Raw genomic sequence first — 18,112 nt, 5'->3', positions numbered from 1 at the left:
TGCTCATGTGTTTGTGCTGCCTCCCTAGGTTATTCGGGAAAACGGGTCCTCGGAGGTTCTGAAACTCTACGACACAGCCATGGACAAGCTGGAGGGACAGAAGAAGGAGTATGACAGCTTGAGCAGGAGGTACAGCGAGAAGGTGGCGAATCACAACACGGACCTGAGCCGTCTGGAGCAGGCGGAGGAGGAGAGCGGGCGGCTGCAGAAGCAGATGGACACCCTGATGAAGCAGAGAGACACCGCCATCCACTACCAGCAGCAGTACTCCGCCTCCGTCCGCAGGTGAGACGGGAACCACACCTACCTGTGCAGGTAAACCCCGCCCCCCCTCGCTTCTGATGGCTGTCTGCTCTCCTGGCACCAGGTTCGACTCGGTCCAGCAGGACCTGACCAAAGCCCTGGCCCAGAACAAGGAGCTGCAGCGGGAGATGGAGAGGCTGCAGTCGGAGGTGACGCGCTACAAGAACTTCCAGCTGAAGGCGGCCAAGGACTCGGAGAAGTACAAGGAGGAGCGCGACTCGGTGGTGAACGAGTACCGTCTGATCATGAGCGAGCGAGACCAGGTCATCAAGGAGGTGGACAAGCTGCAGACGGAGCTGGAGGTGGCCGAGGCGCGTCTGAAGAACACCTCGTCTGAGAGGGTGGTGGCCAGCGAGGAGCTGGAGGCACTACGCCAGGTATGAGCCCCGTTTCTGGCTCTGCTGGGGCTAGTGTAGAGTGGAGGTGTGTGTGAGGTGTAGGTGTGTGTGAGGTGTAGGTGTGTGTGAGGTGTAGGTGTGTGTGAGGTGTAGGTGTGTGTGAGGTGTAGGTGTGTGTGAGGTGTGTGTGTGAGAGCTGTGTGTGTGTGAGAGCTGTGTGTGTGTGAGAGCTGTGTGAGAGCTGTGTGTGAGCGAGAGCTGTGTGTGAGCGAGAGCTGTGTGTGAGGTGTGTGTGAGAGCTGTGTGTGAGGTGTGTGTGAGAGCTGTGTGTGAGTGTGTGAGAGCTGTGTGTGTGATGGCATGTTGAGTAACGCACGACCAGCTTGGTGTCTAACTGCGTTATTTATTTGCCACTGCTATCTGCTGCACATGACAGGAGCTGAACTCCTCTCTGATGGATCGGGACCCGCGCCATCTGCGAACGCAACGAGCTGCTGGAGAAGTTCTGCCACGAAGTGAAGGACAAGGCGGAGGCCCAGAAGGAGCTGAGTCAGGCCTGCAAGGACATGGAGATGGTGCGGGAGGAACGTGACGTGGCCCGGAAGGAGCGCACCGAAGCCATCATCCAGAGAGACCAGCTGCTGCGGGAGTACTACCAGGCCAGACAGGTACACGCCCGCTTCACCACCTCCACCCCGCCCGCTTCACCACCTCCACCCCGCCCGCTTCACCACCCCACCCGCTCCACCACCTCCACCCGCTCCAACACCTCCACCTCGCCCGCTCCACCACCTCCACCCCACCCGCTCCACCACCTCCACCCCACCCGCTCCACCACCTCCACCCCACCCGCTCCACCACCTCCACCCGCTCCACCACCTCCACCCGCTTCACCACCTCCACCCCGCCCGCTTCACCACCTCCACCTCAACCCGCTCCACCACCTCCACCTCAACCCGCTCCACCACCTCCACCCGCTCCACCACCTCCACCCCGCCCACCACCCCCACCCCGCCCGCTCCACCACCTCCACCCCGCCCGCTCCACCACCTCCACCCCACCCGCTCCACCACCTCCACCCCACCCGCTCCACCACCTCCACCCGCTCCACCACCTCCACCCGCTTCACCACCTCCACCCCGCCCGCTTCACCACCTCCACCTCAACCCGCTCCACCACCTCCACCTCAACCCGCTCCACCACCTCCACCCGCTCCACCACCCCCACCCCACCCACCACCCCCACCCCGCCCGCTCCACCACCTCCACCCCGCCCGCTCCACCACCTCCACCCCACCCGCTCCACCACCTCCACCCCGCCCGCTCCACCACCCCCACCCCGCCCGCTCCACCACCCCCACCCCACCCGCTTCACCACCTCCACCCCACCCGCTCCACCACCCCCACCCCACCCGCTTCACCACCCCCACCCCACCCGCTCCACCACCCCCACCTCCACCCGCTCCACCACCACCACCCCCACCCGCTCCACCACCCCCACCCGCTCCACCACCTCCACCCGCTCCACCACCCCCACCTCCACCTCCACCCCACCCACCACCTCCACCTCCACCCGCTCCACCACCTCCACCTCCACCCACCACCTCCACCCCGCCTGCTTCACCACCTCCACCCGCTCCACCACCCCAGCCCAGAGCCTCTCTCCTCTCTGTGAAAGTGCTGCTAACACGGGAGAGGCACGTCGTCAGTGAAGATGAAGGTGGCTCCCTGTCTCGCACAGCGGCCGTCACATCTCTGCTCAGATGAAACTTTCAGCAGCTCCCGTCACCCAGCAGACGAGAGGAGAGAGCCCCGCACCCCTGAGACGTCTCCAAGATCTCACTGAATAATGCAGGAGCTCTCGGCTCATCGTGGGAGACCTTGTTCGAACCTCCGTGATGGAGAATTTAGCTTCTTCTGTTGCTTTTATAGTTCAAGATGAAAGGATTTTATTTGTCATCGTTTATGGCACCCAGTTGTATTTACTATTTGTGTGAAATATCCAAATGTTGCAAATTTAAAACTCTCCTGTTCAGCATTGACTGCTGTTTATATGTATACATTCTCTTTCTCTCTCTCACACACACACACACACACACACACACACACACACACACACACACACACACACACGCTCACCAGAGCCTCTTGTAACCTGATCTGAGCTGGAAGATTATTCAAGAAAAAAAAAATCATGTAAAGCTGGTTTCTAATTGTGTCAGAATAAAATATGGTAAAGCTGATGTGATTTGCAGCTCGTCTCCACCAGAGGGCTCTGTGATTGTTCCAACCACTTATATTTCTGCTTGGTTGACACGTCTTCTGCAGTAACATAAACCAGAGCAGAGATAATACATGTTCCCTTAGTGCTGTGGGATCACGCTACCTTAGCGGACTTGTGCAGCTCAACTGTGATGGGTGTGTGTGTGTGTGTGTGTGTGTGTGTGCGCGCGCGCAGAAACAAGACACGGCCACCATGGACGTGGAGCGAGCTAACAAGGAGATGGAGGTGCTACAGAAGCAGTGTGAAGCCATGTCTCAGGAGCTGAAGGAGGCCGCGCAGGAGGCCGAGGTGGCCAAGTGTCGGCGCGACTGGGCCTTCCAGGAGAGGGACAAGATCGTGGCCGAGCGGGAGAGCATCCGGTACGGGCCCGGGCCCCAAGGGAGGGAAGGGCCCACGTGACAGAACAGCACGCCGTAAGGGTGCGTGGTGCAGGGCAGGTGTGTGGTGGGTTCAGGTTTGTGTTATTGTGTGTGTGTGGCAGGACTCTGTGTGATAACCTGCGCAGAGAAAGGGACCGTGCCGTCAGCGACCTGGCCGACGCCCTCCGTAACCTGGACGACACCAGGAAGCAGAAGAACGATGCGGCACGGGAACTGAAGGAGCTGAAGTGAGCGCTGTTCTCCGCCTCGCTGTTCTCCGCCTCGCTGTTCTCCGCCTCGCTCTTCTCCGCCTCGCTGTTCTCCGCCTCGCTCTTCTCCGCCTCGCTCTTCTCCGCCTCGCTCTTCTCCGCCTCGCTCTCCTCCGCCTCGCCCTCCAGCCTGATTACTTCCCCTCTCTGCTCTCTCTCTGCTCTTTCTCTCTCTCTCTCTCTGCTCCCTCCCTCCCACATTCTCATGAAACAGATTTGTGCTGTTGGACACTGTTCCTTTGTCTCTAGCTCCCTCTAGTGGCTGGCTAATGCATAAGAATAATTATGGCCCCTCCCCCTCAAAACTATTTTAAAGACTTTTTTCAGAGTTTTTCAAGTCAGTGATGCCTTCTGGGCTTCACTCTCATCGTGTGTTGAGCTCATGTGTCTTAGTGACAAATTGTCAGTGTCCTCTATTCCAGGGGTGGCCAACCCGTCATAGACCAAGAGCCACTTTTCTTACTGTGTTACGGCAAAGAGCCACATCGTACATGGGCGAGTGTATCAATCAATCAATCAAATTTTATTTATATAGCGCTTTTTACAACAGTTGTTGTCACAAAGCAGCTTTACAAGTGCCGAGTCCTAGCCCCCAGTGAGCAAGCCAAAGGCGACAGTGGCAAGGAAAAACTCCCTAGTTTGTAATCTGTTGAGCGGGGGGGGGGGGTGGCGAGTGTAAATTATTAGCTGTGAAGACAGTCAAATGCGTGTTTTCCACTACGCCGGTTTTAAAAGTATTAGCGGCTCGCTAGGCTTGTAAACTAACCACGCACCACGAAAATGTAGCAGTGTATCGCCCCGTTTGTGCAGGTGAGCCCGCGGACCGGCTGGGGAGCCGCATGAAACCAGGCAAAGAGCCGCATGCGGCTCGCGAGCCGCGGGTTGGCCACCCCTGCTCTATTCCATAATCCTGTATTTTCATCTGTTTTCTGGCCTTGATGACGATTATTCCCTTAGTGTCTTACAGGACGTTTCTACAGTCCACACACGGCACAATATCACTATAAATGTGCCTTTGTTGGCTGATTTATTTATTCTCTCCTGATCACTAGCAGTGTTGATCAGGTTTCTATACATTTGTGTTCCTGAACCTTCAGGCACATCTGATTGGGTCGAGAGTGGGGCGTGTCCTTCTGCTCACCATAGGATGAAGAGTGTGTAGGGTCGTGCACTGAGGTGGTGTGTGTGTGTGTGTGTGTGTGTGTGTGTGTTCTAGGGAGAAGGTGGAGTGTCAGAGGGAGAAGGAGTCACTCTTCTGTCCACTGATAGCACACAGCTCACATGATTCGGCCATAGACACAGACTCTCTTGAGTGGGAGACAGAAGTGGTGGCGTTTGAGAAGGACTCGGTGAGCTCCCCCCTCGAAGCTCCTCACGCCCTTTGACCTTATGTGGACAAGAGGCCCGAATAGACCATTTAATGTGTTTATTATCGAACCTTATGATTGTGATTTTTGTCTTTTTCTCCGAGCAGGATGACATGGATTTGAAGGCGCTCGGCTTTGATATTGCAGAGGGAGTGAATGATCCATATTTACCAGGGGACTGTGGGATTTTTGTGACCAGAGTGGACAAAGGAAGTGTAGCCGATGGAAGACTAAGGTAATTTGGTATATTGAGTGCTCTGACAGTAATGGCCCTGGTCGGTAGCCGCTCGCTGCTCTGCCATCCGTTGCTTTGGCCTAACTGGCCGTGTCTCTCTCATCCCAGAGTGAATGACTGGCTGCTGAAGATAAATGACATTGACCTAACTAACAAAGACAGGACACAGGTCATCAAAGCGCTACTTAATGGAGGAGGCGTAATCAATATGGTGGTTCGAAGGAGAAAGTCTTTAGGTGGAAGACTGGTTACTCCCGTCCACATTAATCTCGTCGGACACAAAGGTATCGCTTCACTGCCGTTTCCCAGGGTGGGGGGAGAGGGCTGAATAAAAAGTGGCCCCTTCTGGACTCCTGCTGTCCTAAATAACCCCCCCCCCCCCCCCCCCCCCGCTCTCTGTTCTCCCTCTGCCCCCTCCCCATCAGACAGCGGTATTAGTCTGGAAGGCGGGGTCTATGTGACGGCTCTCGCGACAGGAAGCCCAGCAACCAGGGAGGGTTGTCTCTCCGTCGGGGATCGCCTCGTTGCGGTAAGTCGAACTTACTGCGTATCATTATAATAATAATAAAAATGCTAATCCTTTAACGTAAACAGATTCTTAATTCAATAACTTCTTTCAAACGCCCCGGGCCAGTTATGCCAACAGCCACTCAAATCCTTCATCACAAACGCTTCAGCAATGCAGTTAAGCAAGTTGATCTACAGAATGATGGTCACCGCAGTGATTGGTAATACCAGTCTGGAGACCCAGTAATAGATCTAGTCTTAGTCCTGCACTCTCACAACTGGGTCACGGTTTGAACAACTTGGCACCACTAACTGGATTCTCACAGCATTCATAACGCTTACAGCTTCATGCAGGGCGTATTTTACTGTATGATGGCCATCAGAATGTATGAGCGCAGTATTCGAAGTTCAGTGTCAGTGACCCGAGTGAGCCCTTTATCATCCATTAGTGCACCAGCTCCCGTTCTCTCGCACTGCATCCTGGGATGGGGGGGGGGGCTGTTCTTCAGTGCAGCGCTAACCTACATTTCCCCTTCCCAGATAAATGGAATCGCTCTGGATAACAAATCGGTGACGGAGTGTGAGGCCCTCCTGAGGGGCTGCAGAGAATCACTCAGTCTTTCCCTCATGAAGGTGAGCGTGTGTGTGTGTGTGTGTGTGTGCGCGTCTTGGCGTCCGCATGCGTGCGCTAGACCCCCCCCCCCCACATGCGCGTGTAGCTCATGTTTGTGACAGCCCTGCCTCTGAACTGAATCACGAGCTTTGATGCGTGAGACAGTAGTCGTTGCACGTGCGGGCGTTTGTAATCCCTGTCAGTTGTCTGGTTTAGTCGCCGTAATTTGAGACATTTCTCATGTTCCTCAGAATAGTTGAACCTTTTTTGAAGTTTCCCCCCCACTGTCGGGGATAAATGTCTCTATTCCTGAAAAGCCTCCCTGGAAATATCTGTGTGGTGGCCAGTTCTTCCCCCAGAGCACGTCGGGCCAGAACATCTTCGACAGCCTGCGGGACGTGGACAAGGTCAACGCTAGGACGTCTACGTCCGAGACGCACTGTCGCAACGGCCGCAATCTCAAGCACAACAGCTCCACCCAGACGGACATCTACAGCGGTGAGGTGGGCGGGGCCTGTGCCGACAGGAGGCGGGTCCGGCCCGACCCAGAGGAGGGCGGGTACCCGGAGCGGAAGCCCTTCCCGCTGTCGAGTCTGCGACCCGCGTCGGAGCTGGGCCCGGCCCGATACGCGGGCAGCGCCTTCCACGAGGTCTGCTACACCCGCGCCGACCCGCCCCCCGAGTGCGTGGTGCTGGAAACGGCACCGGACAGGAGACACAGCGGCGGGACCTGGCCCAAGGTGGTGGTGGGGGTCGGCATGACGTCGGAGAGCCCCGCGCAGCTCTCCATCTACAAGTCGCCCAAGCAGAGGAAGTCCATCTTCGACGCCGACGCCTTCAAGCGGCCCGACACGCCCTCTAAGGCGGAGTACCTCTCCTCCCACTCCCCGCAGCCCCTCCGAGCGGACGTGGCGCCCCCGCCCCCCCCCGCCCGCGCCCCCCGCACGCAGCGACTCCTTCAAGTTCAAGCCCAGGCCGGCAGCGAGCTCGGCGTCGGACTCCACCATCGCGGACGGAGAACGGGGCGACCGCAACGGGAACCTGTACCCGGCGGAGGGCGGGGCTAAGGCCATGAGCTCGCGCAAGTCCTGCGAGGAAGACATCGGTCGCCTGCGACCCGAGGAGCCCGACGTGAAGCGGCCGCGGCCCAAATCGGCCCCGGCGCTGCGCCGGAGGATGACGCCACAGAACATCCCCCTGCACAGCTTCCAGGTGGGTCTCGGGCCGCCGCCCAGTTTCACCGGCTCCCGCTGCACCGCCATGCGCTGCACTGCGGGGGGCAGCAGAGCGCAGAAATGATATTCAACTGTGTCTCCTGATGATATGACGGATATTGCATAATGTCTCCCACCATGTCTGTTTGCCCCACCTAATTCGTGTCAAATTCGTGTGTGTGTGTGTGTGTGTGTGTGTGAGACAGAGCTACTCTAACGACGGGGACTGTTTAGAGCACAGGGACGTTTTGCGTTCCTCTCCCAGTAGACCTCACAGACACAGTGTGGGCTTCGTCCCGGCCATCTACAACGGGACACTGCAGCCCAGTGAGTCTCGCTGCCTGCGTTAATGAACAACCTCAATACACCCCATCTCTGAGCTGATCTCACTCCCCCCCCCCCCCGTCTCCGAGCTGATCTCACTCCCCTCCTCTGCCTCTGAGCTGACCCCCCCCCAGCTTTTCCTCTGCTTCTCACTCTTCAACAATCTCTTGGACTGCCAGCCCTCATATGTCAGTATTTCAGTTTGCTAATATGGAAGGTTCCTTAAATTTAAAGCTAAATTTAGGGGTTTTTTTTGTTGTCTTTTTCTCACATGTGCAAAAACACGTTTATTGATGTAAGCATCTACACGTAACCCCACTCATGTACAGTCGTGTGTATCATGTAGTTAATTCATATCATTTTGTGCATACGATTGGCTGGGCCATGGCTAGGCCCCATTTCTCTTAATGTAAAACCAGGCTCAGGGTGCCGCACAGCTCTGGTGACCATATGTGCATCTGCGGTTGTGTGGTAATGAAGGCTATTTTTACCTGATTTGAATATCATTTGGCCAGGGAAGCTGATTGGCCGGCCTCCCTGCTGTCAGCTCATATGTTGCCCAGAGCAGCCGGGTTCGTGTCCGGGGCTGGGGGAGGAGCCACAAACCGCATGGCGCCAGAGCTCCGCCCCTCCACCAGAAGGTCGTAGCTCGGTGGCTTCCCTTAGAAACACAGTCAGAAGAGCTACATGGGGTAGCCGGCAGGGGGGAGTTTGGGGGGTGTATTGTCTGTTTTTTTGTCTTTTACCTGCTTGTGTTCACCCTGCAGACCGAGGCCTGTCGCCCTGCACAGCGGTTACGGCGGTGATGAGGAACCCCGTTTACACCGTCCGCAGTCACAGAGTGCACGCCAGCAACTGTGCCTCTGTAGCCAGCCAGATATGCCATCAGCACACGCATCAAAGGTATCGCAGACGCCATCACACTCCCTTCCCACAAGGGAACACGCGCACGCACACACCGAAATTAAATATGACCCCTTAGACTCTGACATTCAGAGGTTTGGGTGCAAATTAACCTCGCATTGAGTCGGTTACAAGAGAAAGACTAAGAAAAGAGCTTCGGCACCGGACGGCTCTTAATCCAAAGGGGCCTGATTTGTTCTGTGCAGCCCACATCACGAGCGTGTGCTGAAATGACCCGTTCTCATTTGCGACTCGTACAGTGCGGCTCAGTCTGACCCCCTTTTCCCCCCGTTCTCGTCTTCTCCTGCGTAATTCCTGTTTCCCGCCCTCCCTCCCTCCCTCAGCCCTCAGCACCAGGGCCGTCTCAGTCTGGACCTGACCCAGAAGCGGCCCGCCGAGGGTTCGGAGTCGTCGCGTTCCAGTCGGGCCTCTCACTGCACCAACTCTCTGCCGTCCAGCGCCAGGCTCGGTCGGTCTCCGCCTCTCTTCGTGCTCCGCCAATCACGCCGTTCTCCTGCCTCTCGCCCCGCCTCCTTTGACGCGGGCTGCTTCCGTTTGCCTTTCAGGCTCGTCCAGTAACGTCCAGTATCGCACGGAGAGGATCAAAATCCCCTCCACCCCCCGGTACCCGCGCTCCATGCTGGGCTCGGACAGAGGTGCGCTCCTCTTTAAAGAGCTCATTCTTTTCTTGCATGAGGGTTTAATCTTCCACCGAGGCTGGTTTGTTTGCCTGTGTGTGGCGTGCGCCGACCCGACCCGAGCTGACTGTGCGTGTGGTGTTGCCCGGGTGTGTCGCAGGGTCCCTGTCCCACTCGGAGTGCAGCAGTGCCAGCCTCGTCACGCCGCCCCTGTCCCCGCTCAACCTGGAGACGTCCTCCTTCGCCTCGGCCCAGTCGCAGAGCTCCGTGTCCGCGCTGCCGCGCGTCTCCGTCAGCCCCGGGCCTGCGGGAGAGCACAGGAAAGACAGGTCCGCTCCCATCACGCCCGTCTGCGTCCTCCCCGCCTTCACGTGTCTGGCGCGGCCGTGCTCGGCTCGGGACCGTCTGCCTCCAGTTGTCTCAGGGCCTCTGAAACGGGCTTGGTACGCTGGGGGAGAATCGTTGTTATTCTCACACCCCATCTGTCTGTTAGCAGAATGCAAATGTCTTCATTAATCTTCATACACCTTCCATTACATGTTGTGGTTTCTACGTGGTGCTTGTGGTGTGTCCTGCTGTGATCATCCAGTCACGTCTGTCTTCCTTCTGTGTGTTGGGGGTCTCTGTGTGTTGGGGGTCTCTGTGTGTTGGGGGTCTCTGTGTGTTGGGGGTCTCTGTGTGTTGGGGGTCTCTGTGTGTTGGGGGTCTCTGTGTGTTGGGGTCTCTGTGTGTTGGGTCTCTCTTCACAAGCTGTCTCTTCTGCCTCTGCTCTTTGGCTTCCTGGGACCCGTTCAGGTCTCTGTACCGTAACAGGTCGTTTCTGAGGATCCCCCGGGCTGCCAGGCCTCGGTTCTCCTCTCTCAGGAACCTGAGGTTGGTTTCCTGCCAGTCACGCAGGAATGCTCCACAGACCTGCTCCACAGACCTGCTCCACAGACCTGCTCGTTTGCTTGTTGTGAACATAGAGCTGCATTCTGAATGACTGGCTGTGGAAACCCCTGCTTGTTCGCCATGTATATAGCCCATGCATTAAGCCGACTGATAACCGCCATCTTCAAATCACGGGGGCAGAGAGGTGTCGTGTGATTTTTAATATAAATCGATCGATCAGGATTGGACCAAGCTGCTTGTACACCAGTCCAGTTGGCCAGTTTGAAACCATCGTATAAAATGGATCATCTGATGAGCGTTAGGGCTTCATGGTGACTCTACTTCATAGGACATTGTTTGCTTATTGTCGTATGAAATTTTCCCCTGTGAGTTTAAAGTAGCGTCCCATCTTCCCTTGTAGGTCTTGCATGTGTAGTGGTGCCACTTGAGAAGATCCAGAATGTTTGTGATGAATACGAAGTGCTGTCTGCACTTTCTTTAAAAGAAGTGTATTTCATCACTGAAGTCTGCATGTGGGGTTTAGAGTTGCTACAAATCTAACTTTTAGCTGTTGTTTTTAATGATTTATTTCTTAATTGGGCTTTGTATGGATCTCATCTCGGTGCAGGTGAGTTAAGATAACTAAGATAACTAGGATAAAGTGAGTTAAGATAACTGCTCTTTCTGGATCTTTCATTTATTTCCTTCATGCACTCACCCTCTGCTTTGTGGTCTTGGTGCCCTATGATCCCTAGAGATCACTATAGGGGGCGCTCTTGAGCCCATGGCACCCCCACCCCCACGCGCCGGGTGCATGAACTCGCTCTCTGGCTTATAGTCTTGTGCGGACGGAGCAGGCCTGGTTCTTCACCTCTCCGGCGCTGGTCGTGAAGTATCCCAGCACTGTCCACCGGTTCTGCTGTTCTTCAAATGCTCGATTCACGCGATCAGCTGCTGTGGGAGTTTTGCGGTCGGTGAATCGAGCCGGCGTGGCAGCGGTGGGATCTCGGGGCGGGTGCTACCGACCGCTCTGGGACGCCCCGACGCTGACCCTGCCGTGTGCGCCCCGGCAGGCCGTACCTGGAGGAACCGCGCAACGTGATCGTGCAAAAAGGGGCGGAGCCTCTCGGCATCTCCATCGTCAGTGGCGAGAACGGAGGCATCTTCGTGTCCAAGGTGTCCGGAGGCAGCATCGCTCACCAAGCAGGCCTGGAGTTTGGGGACCAGCTCCTGGAGGTCAGTACCACTGCCGGGCCATCTCCATCCCTCTCTTCTTTTGTGGTTCGGCACCATTTGAAGAACTTAAAATAGTTTGGAACCAAGACACAGCTCCCGAGAGAATTTGTGATTTTCCCACCAGACCGCGAGAACAGTGCTCTGTAAATTGGGTGTTGTAATAAAAAGGAACAGCTATTTCACTGATGGACATCGCGTAGCTTATAAACACTTTTAAACTGGGATTTTGTGCTTTGTGCAGGGTACCGTCAGACTGTCTGTCGTAGTAGTACTGGCACCTCAGTTTAGCAGCTCTCAGGATTCACTTACAGCCAACCAGCCAACAAGCCAGCTCGTGTTTGCTAGTTGATACTACTAAAAAAGTTCTTGAGCTAGATAATAATATTTTTGCCTTGTTTGTCTTCGACATGTGAGCCATAGCAGTGTTCTCCACGTAGGGACGTGTACATTTACATTTACGGCATTTAGCAGACGCTCTTATTCAGAGCGACTTACAAAAGTGCTAAGTGTTTCTTCAGAATATGCATCTCTATATAGTATAAACAGGTCCAAACTACTTGAGCTCAAGCACTGCCATAAACAGTTGCCAGTGCTGATACCTAGAAAAAAGACGACAAAATACAGGCGCTGCGTATGAGTGACTGGTCTGCTTGTCTCCACGTTCTTCCACAGTACAACGGCATCAACCTGCGTAACGCCACCGAGCAGCAGGCGCGTCTGGTCATAGGCCAGCAGTGCGACACCATCACCATCATGGCCCAGTACAACCCCCACATGTACCAGCACGCCAACCACTCCCGCTCCAGGTATGCAACACCCCCCCCCCCCCCCCCCTCGCAGGGCTGCGCCTCTGGCCGGCCGGCGGGTTTTGACATCTCTGCTCGGACGTCTCCGCAGTTCTCGCGCGGAGCCCGTGACCTCCCAGCCCACGGCGCAGGGCGGCGGGTCGACCGGCCCGGACGACCACTCGGCCATCGACACGCTCAGCGAGCAGGACGAAGGAACGCTCACGCCCTCCTCCAAGCAGACCACGCCCACCACCAGCCCCCACGGCTTCAGCAGGTGCAGCGTTTGTTCCCTGCCGCCGTTTGCATGTGCGCTACGCCAACACGACCCGGCCGTGATGACACCCCCCCCCCCCCAATCGCTTTTGCACACTTCACAAACCATGCGTTGTACAATCAATCGTAAACACAAAGCGATTTTTGTGCTTCTAATGTCTGCGTAATCGGCTGGTGTTGGAACCGCCACGCTTCACCTGTGCCGCAGGATGTCGTCGGAGAGCTCCAAGAAGCTCGCGGAGGTCCGGGTGGTGTCCATGAAGAAGACCCGGGCGGAGCTGGGGGTTCAAGTGTGGGGGGGGAACCTTTGCGGGATCTTTGTGGATAGGCTGGAGGAGGACAGTCCTGCGCGGGGGGGCGACGGCCTGCTACCTGGAGACATGATCCTGGAGGTGAGAGGTACACGCTGGCCCCTCGTAACGCAGACGCAGCTCTAGCAGACGCATCCGCGTTCACACAGTAAGGGGTTATGAGAGTAAAGGGTAAAACTAGGCCAGTTGTCACAGAAACGTATTGCTGTTTGGACCCGGTGTGAACAAATGTAGTCATTCTTATAAATGACAGACAGGTGGTCCAACTGATCCACCCCGTCCATATGTACATGTAGAAGAGCCATTTCAGCTGGGGTTTGATGTCTTGAGTGTCCTTGTGAAGACCTGTTTTGGTAGCACTACTGGAAGCAAGATTTACTTAAAGGAAATGTTACCTTTAGCAAGCTAATTCAGAAGGCTTTAAAATCCTCCTTCAGTTCTCTTTAAATTGAATCCAAGTGCAGTTTTCTGTGTGTGTGTGCTCGCGCTCATCTTGCTCCGTGCAGCGAGTCCTTTGTTCTCTGATTAACTGTGAGTGAGTGAGTGGCCTGTCCTGCAGAACGCTTTGTTCAGGATGGGCACCTCTCTGTTGTTCTCCAGTGATCTCCTCTTTTTCTTCGTGCACTCTCATCGGTCCCAAGTATTCCGTGTGAGCAGAGGGGAATTGGTCATATCCCGTCTCTGGCATGGCCGTCCCCAGCTGCCCATCAGAGCAGCTCTGTCTCATCCTGACAGAGCCGAAGTGTCATCTCCCTCTTCCAACACGTTCAATTTAGCCTCAGGTGGAAATCGATAACTAGACACGTGATGTACAAGAGCAAAGTGCACAGCGCTTCCGTTCCTCTGGTGTCTCAAAAAACAATGTTTGGAGACATAGGTGAAGATGGGCCGCCACACCGTTTCATCTTGGTGTTGTCTGTCGCTCTGCTCTCCAGTATAACTCGGTGTCTATGAAGAATAAGACCGCAGAAGAGGCTTATCTGGAACTGCTCAAGCCAGCGGAAACGCTCACGTTCAAAGTCCAGCATCGCCAGGATGAGTTTATCCAGCTGAAGGACACCTCAGGAGACGGGTTCTACATCAGGTAGGATGGAGCGTCATCGCGCTAACACTTCTCCCTCATCCTGCACTGTGACGTTCTTAAAGGCCGATGGGATTCTCCAAGCGTCTCTGTTAATATTGACTGGTCTAAATACGGTTGCGCTCCGTAGAAGGTCTGCGCCTGTGGACCAGTTTAAATCTCGTCAGCTGCGTACGGGACTGGGGTTAAGATGGCGTCCGACAATAAAAGTTTGCTTGACGTGCGTCTGCCGTTCGTGGTTTCTAATAGTGGCCGTAGTAACGGGGAGGTCAGAGATGATGAACGTCGTGTGGGTGTGGTTGCAATGCGAGACATGTGAAGCGTGCGCTGTTCAGAAATAGCTGGGCGCGTCTTTACGAGCGTCGCTCGTCGTCATGCGACTGTTGCAGGAGCCCCCCCCCCCCCCCCCCCCCCCCCCCCCCACCTGCGCAGTATTGATGTCATGTGCAGTAAATCATTCACACCAGTCCGTGCTTTCTGAGCAGAGCTGAGGGCCAACGGTTCTGTACCCCCCCCCGCCCAAATGTGTGAGCGTGCTCAGTCATGACGTCGTCCTCCCTCGTGTCCCGTCAGAGCGCTGTACGACCGAGTGGCCGAGAGTGAGCTGGACCTGTCCTTTAAGAAGGACGACATCCTGTATGTGGATGACACGCTACCGCAGGGCAACTTTGGCACCTGGATGGCCTGCCAGCTGGACGAAAACGCACAGAAGATGCAGCGGGGACAAATTCCTAGTAAATACATGTGAGTGAAGCCATGACACAAAACATGGAATGAAGTTTGTTGCACCGAGGCATGACGTCAGGACGGGGGGTAGCTGGGGACGTCTGGGGCCTTTTGACTGAGGTGTGTGTGTGTGTGTGTGTGTGTGTGTGTGTGTGTGTGTGTGTGTGTGTGTGTGTGTGTGTGTGTGTGTGTGTGTGTGTGTGTGTGTGTGTGTGTGTGTGTGTGTGTGTGTGTGTGTGTGTGTGTGTGTGTGTGTGTGTGTAGGATGGATCAGGAGTTCTACCGCAGGCACAGTATGAGCGAGCTGAAGGACGAGATGGGCTCCGGTAAGACGCTCTCCGCTGCCGCACGCAGGTCCTTCTTCCGCAGGAAACAGAAGCACAAATGCAGCAGCTCCAAAGACGGCAAAGACCTGCTGGCCTTGGACGCCATCAGCACCGACTCCATCCCCTTTTTAGAAGGTAAGAAGACCTCAGCAGTCCGGAGCAAACCACCCGGATGTGGTCAACATTAGTGCGCTACGGCTTTAGGTCATTTTGTTTGCGTGGATTTTGCTGCGCGTCGGTGCCTAGCGGTACATTATGATCCAGCTTGTACCGATCCGTTTGTCTGTGTGTGGTGTGGTGCGGTGCTTGGACAGACTGCGTGAGCCTAGCCTACCAGAGGGTGCAGAAAGTGGACTGCCAATCTCCTAGACCTGTGCTGATCCTGGGCCCACTGGTGGACCCGGTTAAAGACATGCTGGTCCGAGAGTCTCCAGGGAAATTCTGCAGATGCATTCTCGGTACGTGTTTGCCCCAGCAGCGCACACAGAACCCCCGCCCCCCTGCCCCCCCGCCCTACGAGCCTTTTTAATTAGGCTGGATTTTGTCTCAACCTACATATTGGTAATGACGATGCTGTAAGCTGCATTCACATTCCTCTGGGTAACGTGTTAAGAGTTGCCTTGCCTTGTGTGATGATGCAGAGGTGATGAAGGCCTCTCAGCAAGCCATTGAGCGAGGAGTTAAGGACTGCCTCTTCATCGACTACAAACGCAGGAGCGGTCACTTTGATGTGACCACCGTGGCCTCCATCAAGGAGATAACAGACACGGTCAGCCCTTTCTCTTTACGCTCTTTGGTTTTGATGAGATTTTGTATGTGCATCACACACATTTTCATTAATAATGATGATAAATATACATTTTCTTGCATTTTAAAATCTGTTGGTGTCCTTTGTTAGGAAGATAGAAACTTGAATGTCGGTATTTTTCCAACCTCTGGGCCCGGCAAGACACAAGAGGAAGCTGCCATCATAAAATTTTAATTAGACTGTAAAATCTGTAACCTCACTGGGGCCACCCAAAAATAGACTTGAATATTATGTACAAAACATCGCTCATATTCTTATGATGTACATCATCTTGTTGTAATTGTCGTGGAAGGAAGCCATTTGAAAGCCTAATTGTCAAAGTATTCATGAGACACTTGTGGCAACAATTAGACTGTTGAAATTGGAAATTGATAGACTGTTAGTTGTCAGTAGAATTCCTGGGGATCTAGATAAGTTGATGATTACCTCCTCAGATTTTCGTGAACCACGTACACGTGGAGCATGTTGGGTGTGCAGGAAGTGTGGAAGCCTGCAAAGAAAACCGAAGGAGGCAGACAAACGGTTGTTCAAATAAAGTTAAAATTCAGTATGGATGGATATTGAGACACAGCCCAGCTGATTTTACTTTGTGTGTGTGTGGATTCATGTTTTGTTTCAATTTTAAACGAGCCTAACTAAAATACAAGAAATTGTAACAAGGTAACTTATTTAAAGCTTATTTGTTTTAATATCAGCCACAACCATGGACTGGTAATTGTTTTGGTGACATGTACATTTTACTTTATGCTGAAGCCAGAATTGAAAATGGAAGGTGTGGTTCCATTAATTTCAAACTGCAAAAATAATCAAACCATTTCGAACTTTTGGAAATTAAATTCTTTTGACCTGCAGCAGCGTTAGAACGTGTAGCACAGTCCACGCGGTTAGAACGTGTAGTCTAGGCCACAGTGAAGGTCGTGGTGGTGGCTTTAAGTGGGTTTTAGTCTAACATCGTCTGTTTGCAGCCATTCGTGGTGACTTGACGTTGCTCTGTGCTGTCATCTTCTCTCTCGTAGGACTCTCACTGTTTGCTTGACATTGCACCTCACGCCATCGAACGGCTTCACAACGTTCACATTTACCCAATCGTCATTTTCATTCGCTACAAAAATGCAAAGCAGATAAAGTAAGTGGCCACACCCCTTACACGCTCCTATTAACGCCACCTTTTCCATCTTCCTGAGACTAGGCCTTTCTGTTCTCTCCTGTCCTTATTAGCCATTTCTAAGGCCCCAGTAAGTGACACGTACCTCCCAAGACGCTGTTAAAAGCCCCGTTGGGCTGTTTTGATCCCGCCAGGCCGTGCACGCTCTCACACAGGGGCTGGGAGGTTCCTGTAGAGGGGAAGGGTTTCGTGATGCAGCCTGGCCTACAGGAGGGCGTGTCCTCGGGCAGCCAATGGCAATGCAAGCTGCTTAATCAAGCCAACTTGGGCTCTCAGAACAGGGCCATGCGGCCTCCCCAGCTGTGACTGAAGTTTTTGGGCCTGTGCACTGCTGTGGGCTTTGCTGTGCCCCCACACTGCAGGAAGAACACTTTCACATAATACAGGCTGTATTTGAGGGGGTCAGGATGCTGATTCTAGAGTATACCTCTGGCTGAGATGCACAAGTGTGCATAGAGTGCCGTGGATAATTAATGGTGGACAATTATCTCAATAGAGCTCCACAAATTGCAGAATTCCCATGAGCTGTACAACCACAAGCCTCCTCTCTCCCCACGGTGTTGGACTTGGAGAATAAAGCCAACGGTCCATGACCTGCTGAAGGGCACTAACTATAACCCCTTACCCCTTACCTGAAGGAGAGCACCCCTTACCTGCAGCAGTAATGTTCAGGGTTCACCAAAGCTGCACACCAGATATCTGGGATAACTTTCTGTCCCTACGAGCCACCCACCAGACACACAAAGTAACCAAACTTTCAAACAGCTGGAACTTCGGTCCATTTTATGAGTCTTTTTTTTATGTACAGTCATTTGTGTGTGCAACTCCAAACCCCCCCCCCCCCCCCCCCCCCCCCACCCCCCCCCCTTCAAAGGATTATGTCTGTGCCATTGTGACAGCTTAAGCTTTTGTTTGAATGTTTCTGAGTGCTAACGGCATTAATGCTTGTGTTAATGACGCTGCAACCGGAGTATCACGGCTGTGCCAGTCAAGGGCTTCTTCTTCCTCTGTGTAGAGAACTGAAGGATCCCGTCTACCTGCGGGATAAGGTCTCTCAAAAACATTCCAAGGAGCAGTTTGAGGTCTCCCAGAAGATAGAACAAGAGTACAGCAAATTCTTTACAGGTTTGGATTCTCTTACACCTCCTACTGCTGCTCACGCAAGCTGGAGGGCG

At 54.3% G+C, this 18,112-nt stretch overlaps 1 protein-coding gene across 1 annotated transcript in view; it reads left to right on the top strand.

The window, feature by feature from the left end:
• Positions 1 to 18,112, top strand: part of dlg5a (discs, large homolog 5a (Drosophila)) — a 35,707-nt gene that overhangs the window by 14,090 nt on the left and 3,505 nt on the right. The window contains 30 exon segments of the mRNA XM_076974793.1: positions 29 to 285; positions 368 to 680; positions 1,078 to 1,107; positions 1,109 to 1,309; positions 3,099 to 3,283; positions 3,406 to 3,531; positions 4,769 to 4,901; positions 5,027 to 5,154; positions 5,263 to 5,438; positions 5,580 to 5,683; positions 6,202 to 6,294; positions 6,622 to 7,199; positions 7,201 to 7,486; positions 7,695 to 7,815; positions 8,580 to 8,715; positions 9,060 to 9,184; positions 9,282 to 9,371; positions 9,514 to 9,682; positions 10,149 to 10,226; positions 11,297 to 11,459; positions 12,132 to 12,265; positions 12,357 to 12,521; positions 12,729 to 12,912; positions 13,767 to 13,915; positions 14,486 to 14,656; positions 14,903 to 15,099; positions 15,279 to 15,422; positions 15,606 to 15,733; positions 16,789 to 16,898; positions 17,953 to 18,062. Of these exon segments, the coding sequence (XP_076830908.1) occupies positions 29 to 285; positions 368 to 680; positions 1,078 to 1,107; positions 1,109 to 1,309; positions 3,099 to 3,283; positions 3,406 to 3,531; positions 4,769 to 4,901; positions 5,027 to 5,154; positions 5,263 to 5,438; positions 5,580 to 5,683; positions 6,202 to 6,294; positions 6,622 to 7,199; positions 7,201 to 7,486; positions 7,695 to 7,815; positions 8,580 to 8,715; positions 9,060 to 9,184; positions 9,282 to 9,371; positions 9,514 to 9,682; positions 10,149 to 10,226; positions 11,297 to 11,459; positions 12,132 to 12,265; positions 12,357 to 12,521; positions 12,729 to 12,912; positions 13,767 to 13,915; positions 14,486 to 14,656; positions 14,903 to 15,099; positions 15,279 to 15,422; positions 15,606 to 15,733; positions 16,789 to 16,898; positions 17,953 to 18,062 (4,984 nt within the window).

The sequence above is a fragment of the Brachyhypopomus gauderio genome, chromosome 15 (assembly GCF_052324685.1).
Source record: "Brachyhypopomus gauderio isolate BG-103 chromosome 15, BGAUD_0.2, whole genome shotgun sequence".
NCBI lineage: Eukaryota > Metazoa > Chordata > Actinopteri > Gymnotiformes > Hypopomidae > Brachyhypopomus > Brachyhypopomus gauderio.
This window is presented reverse-complemented; position numbering and strand designations above follow the sequence as displayed.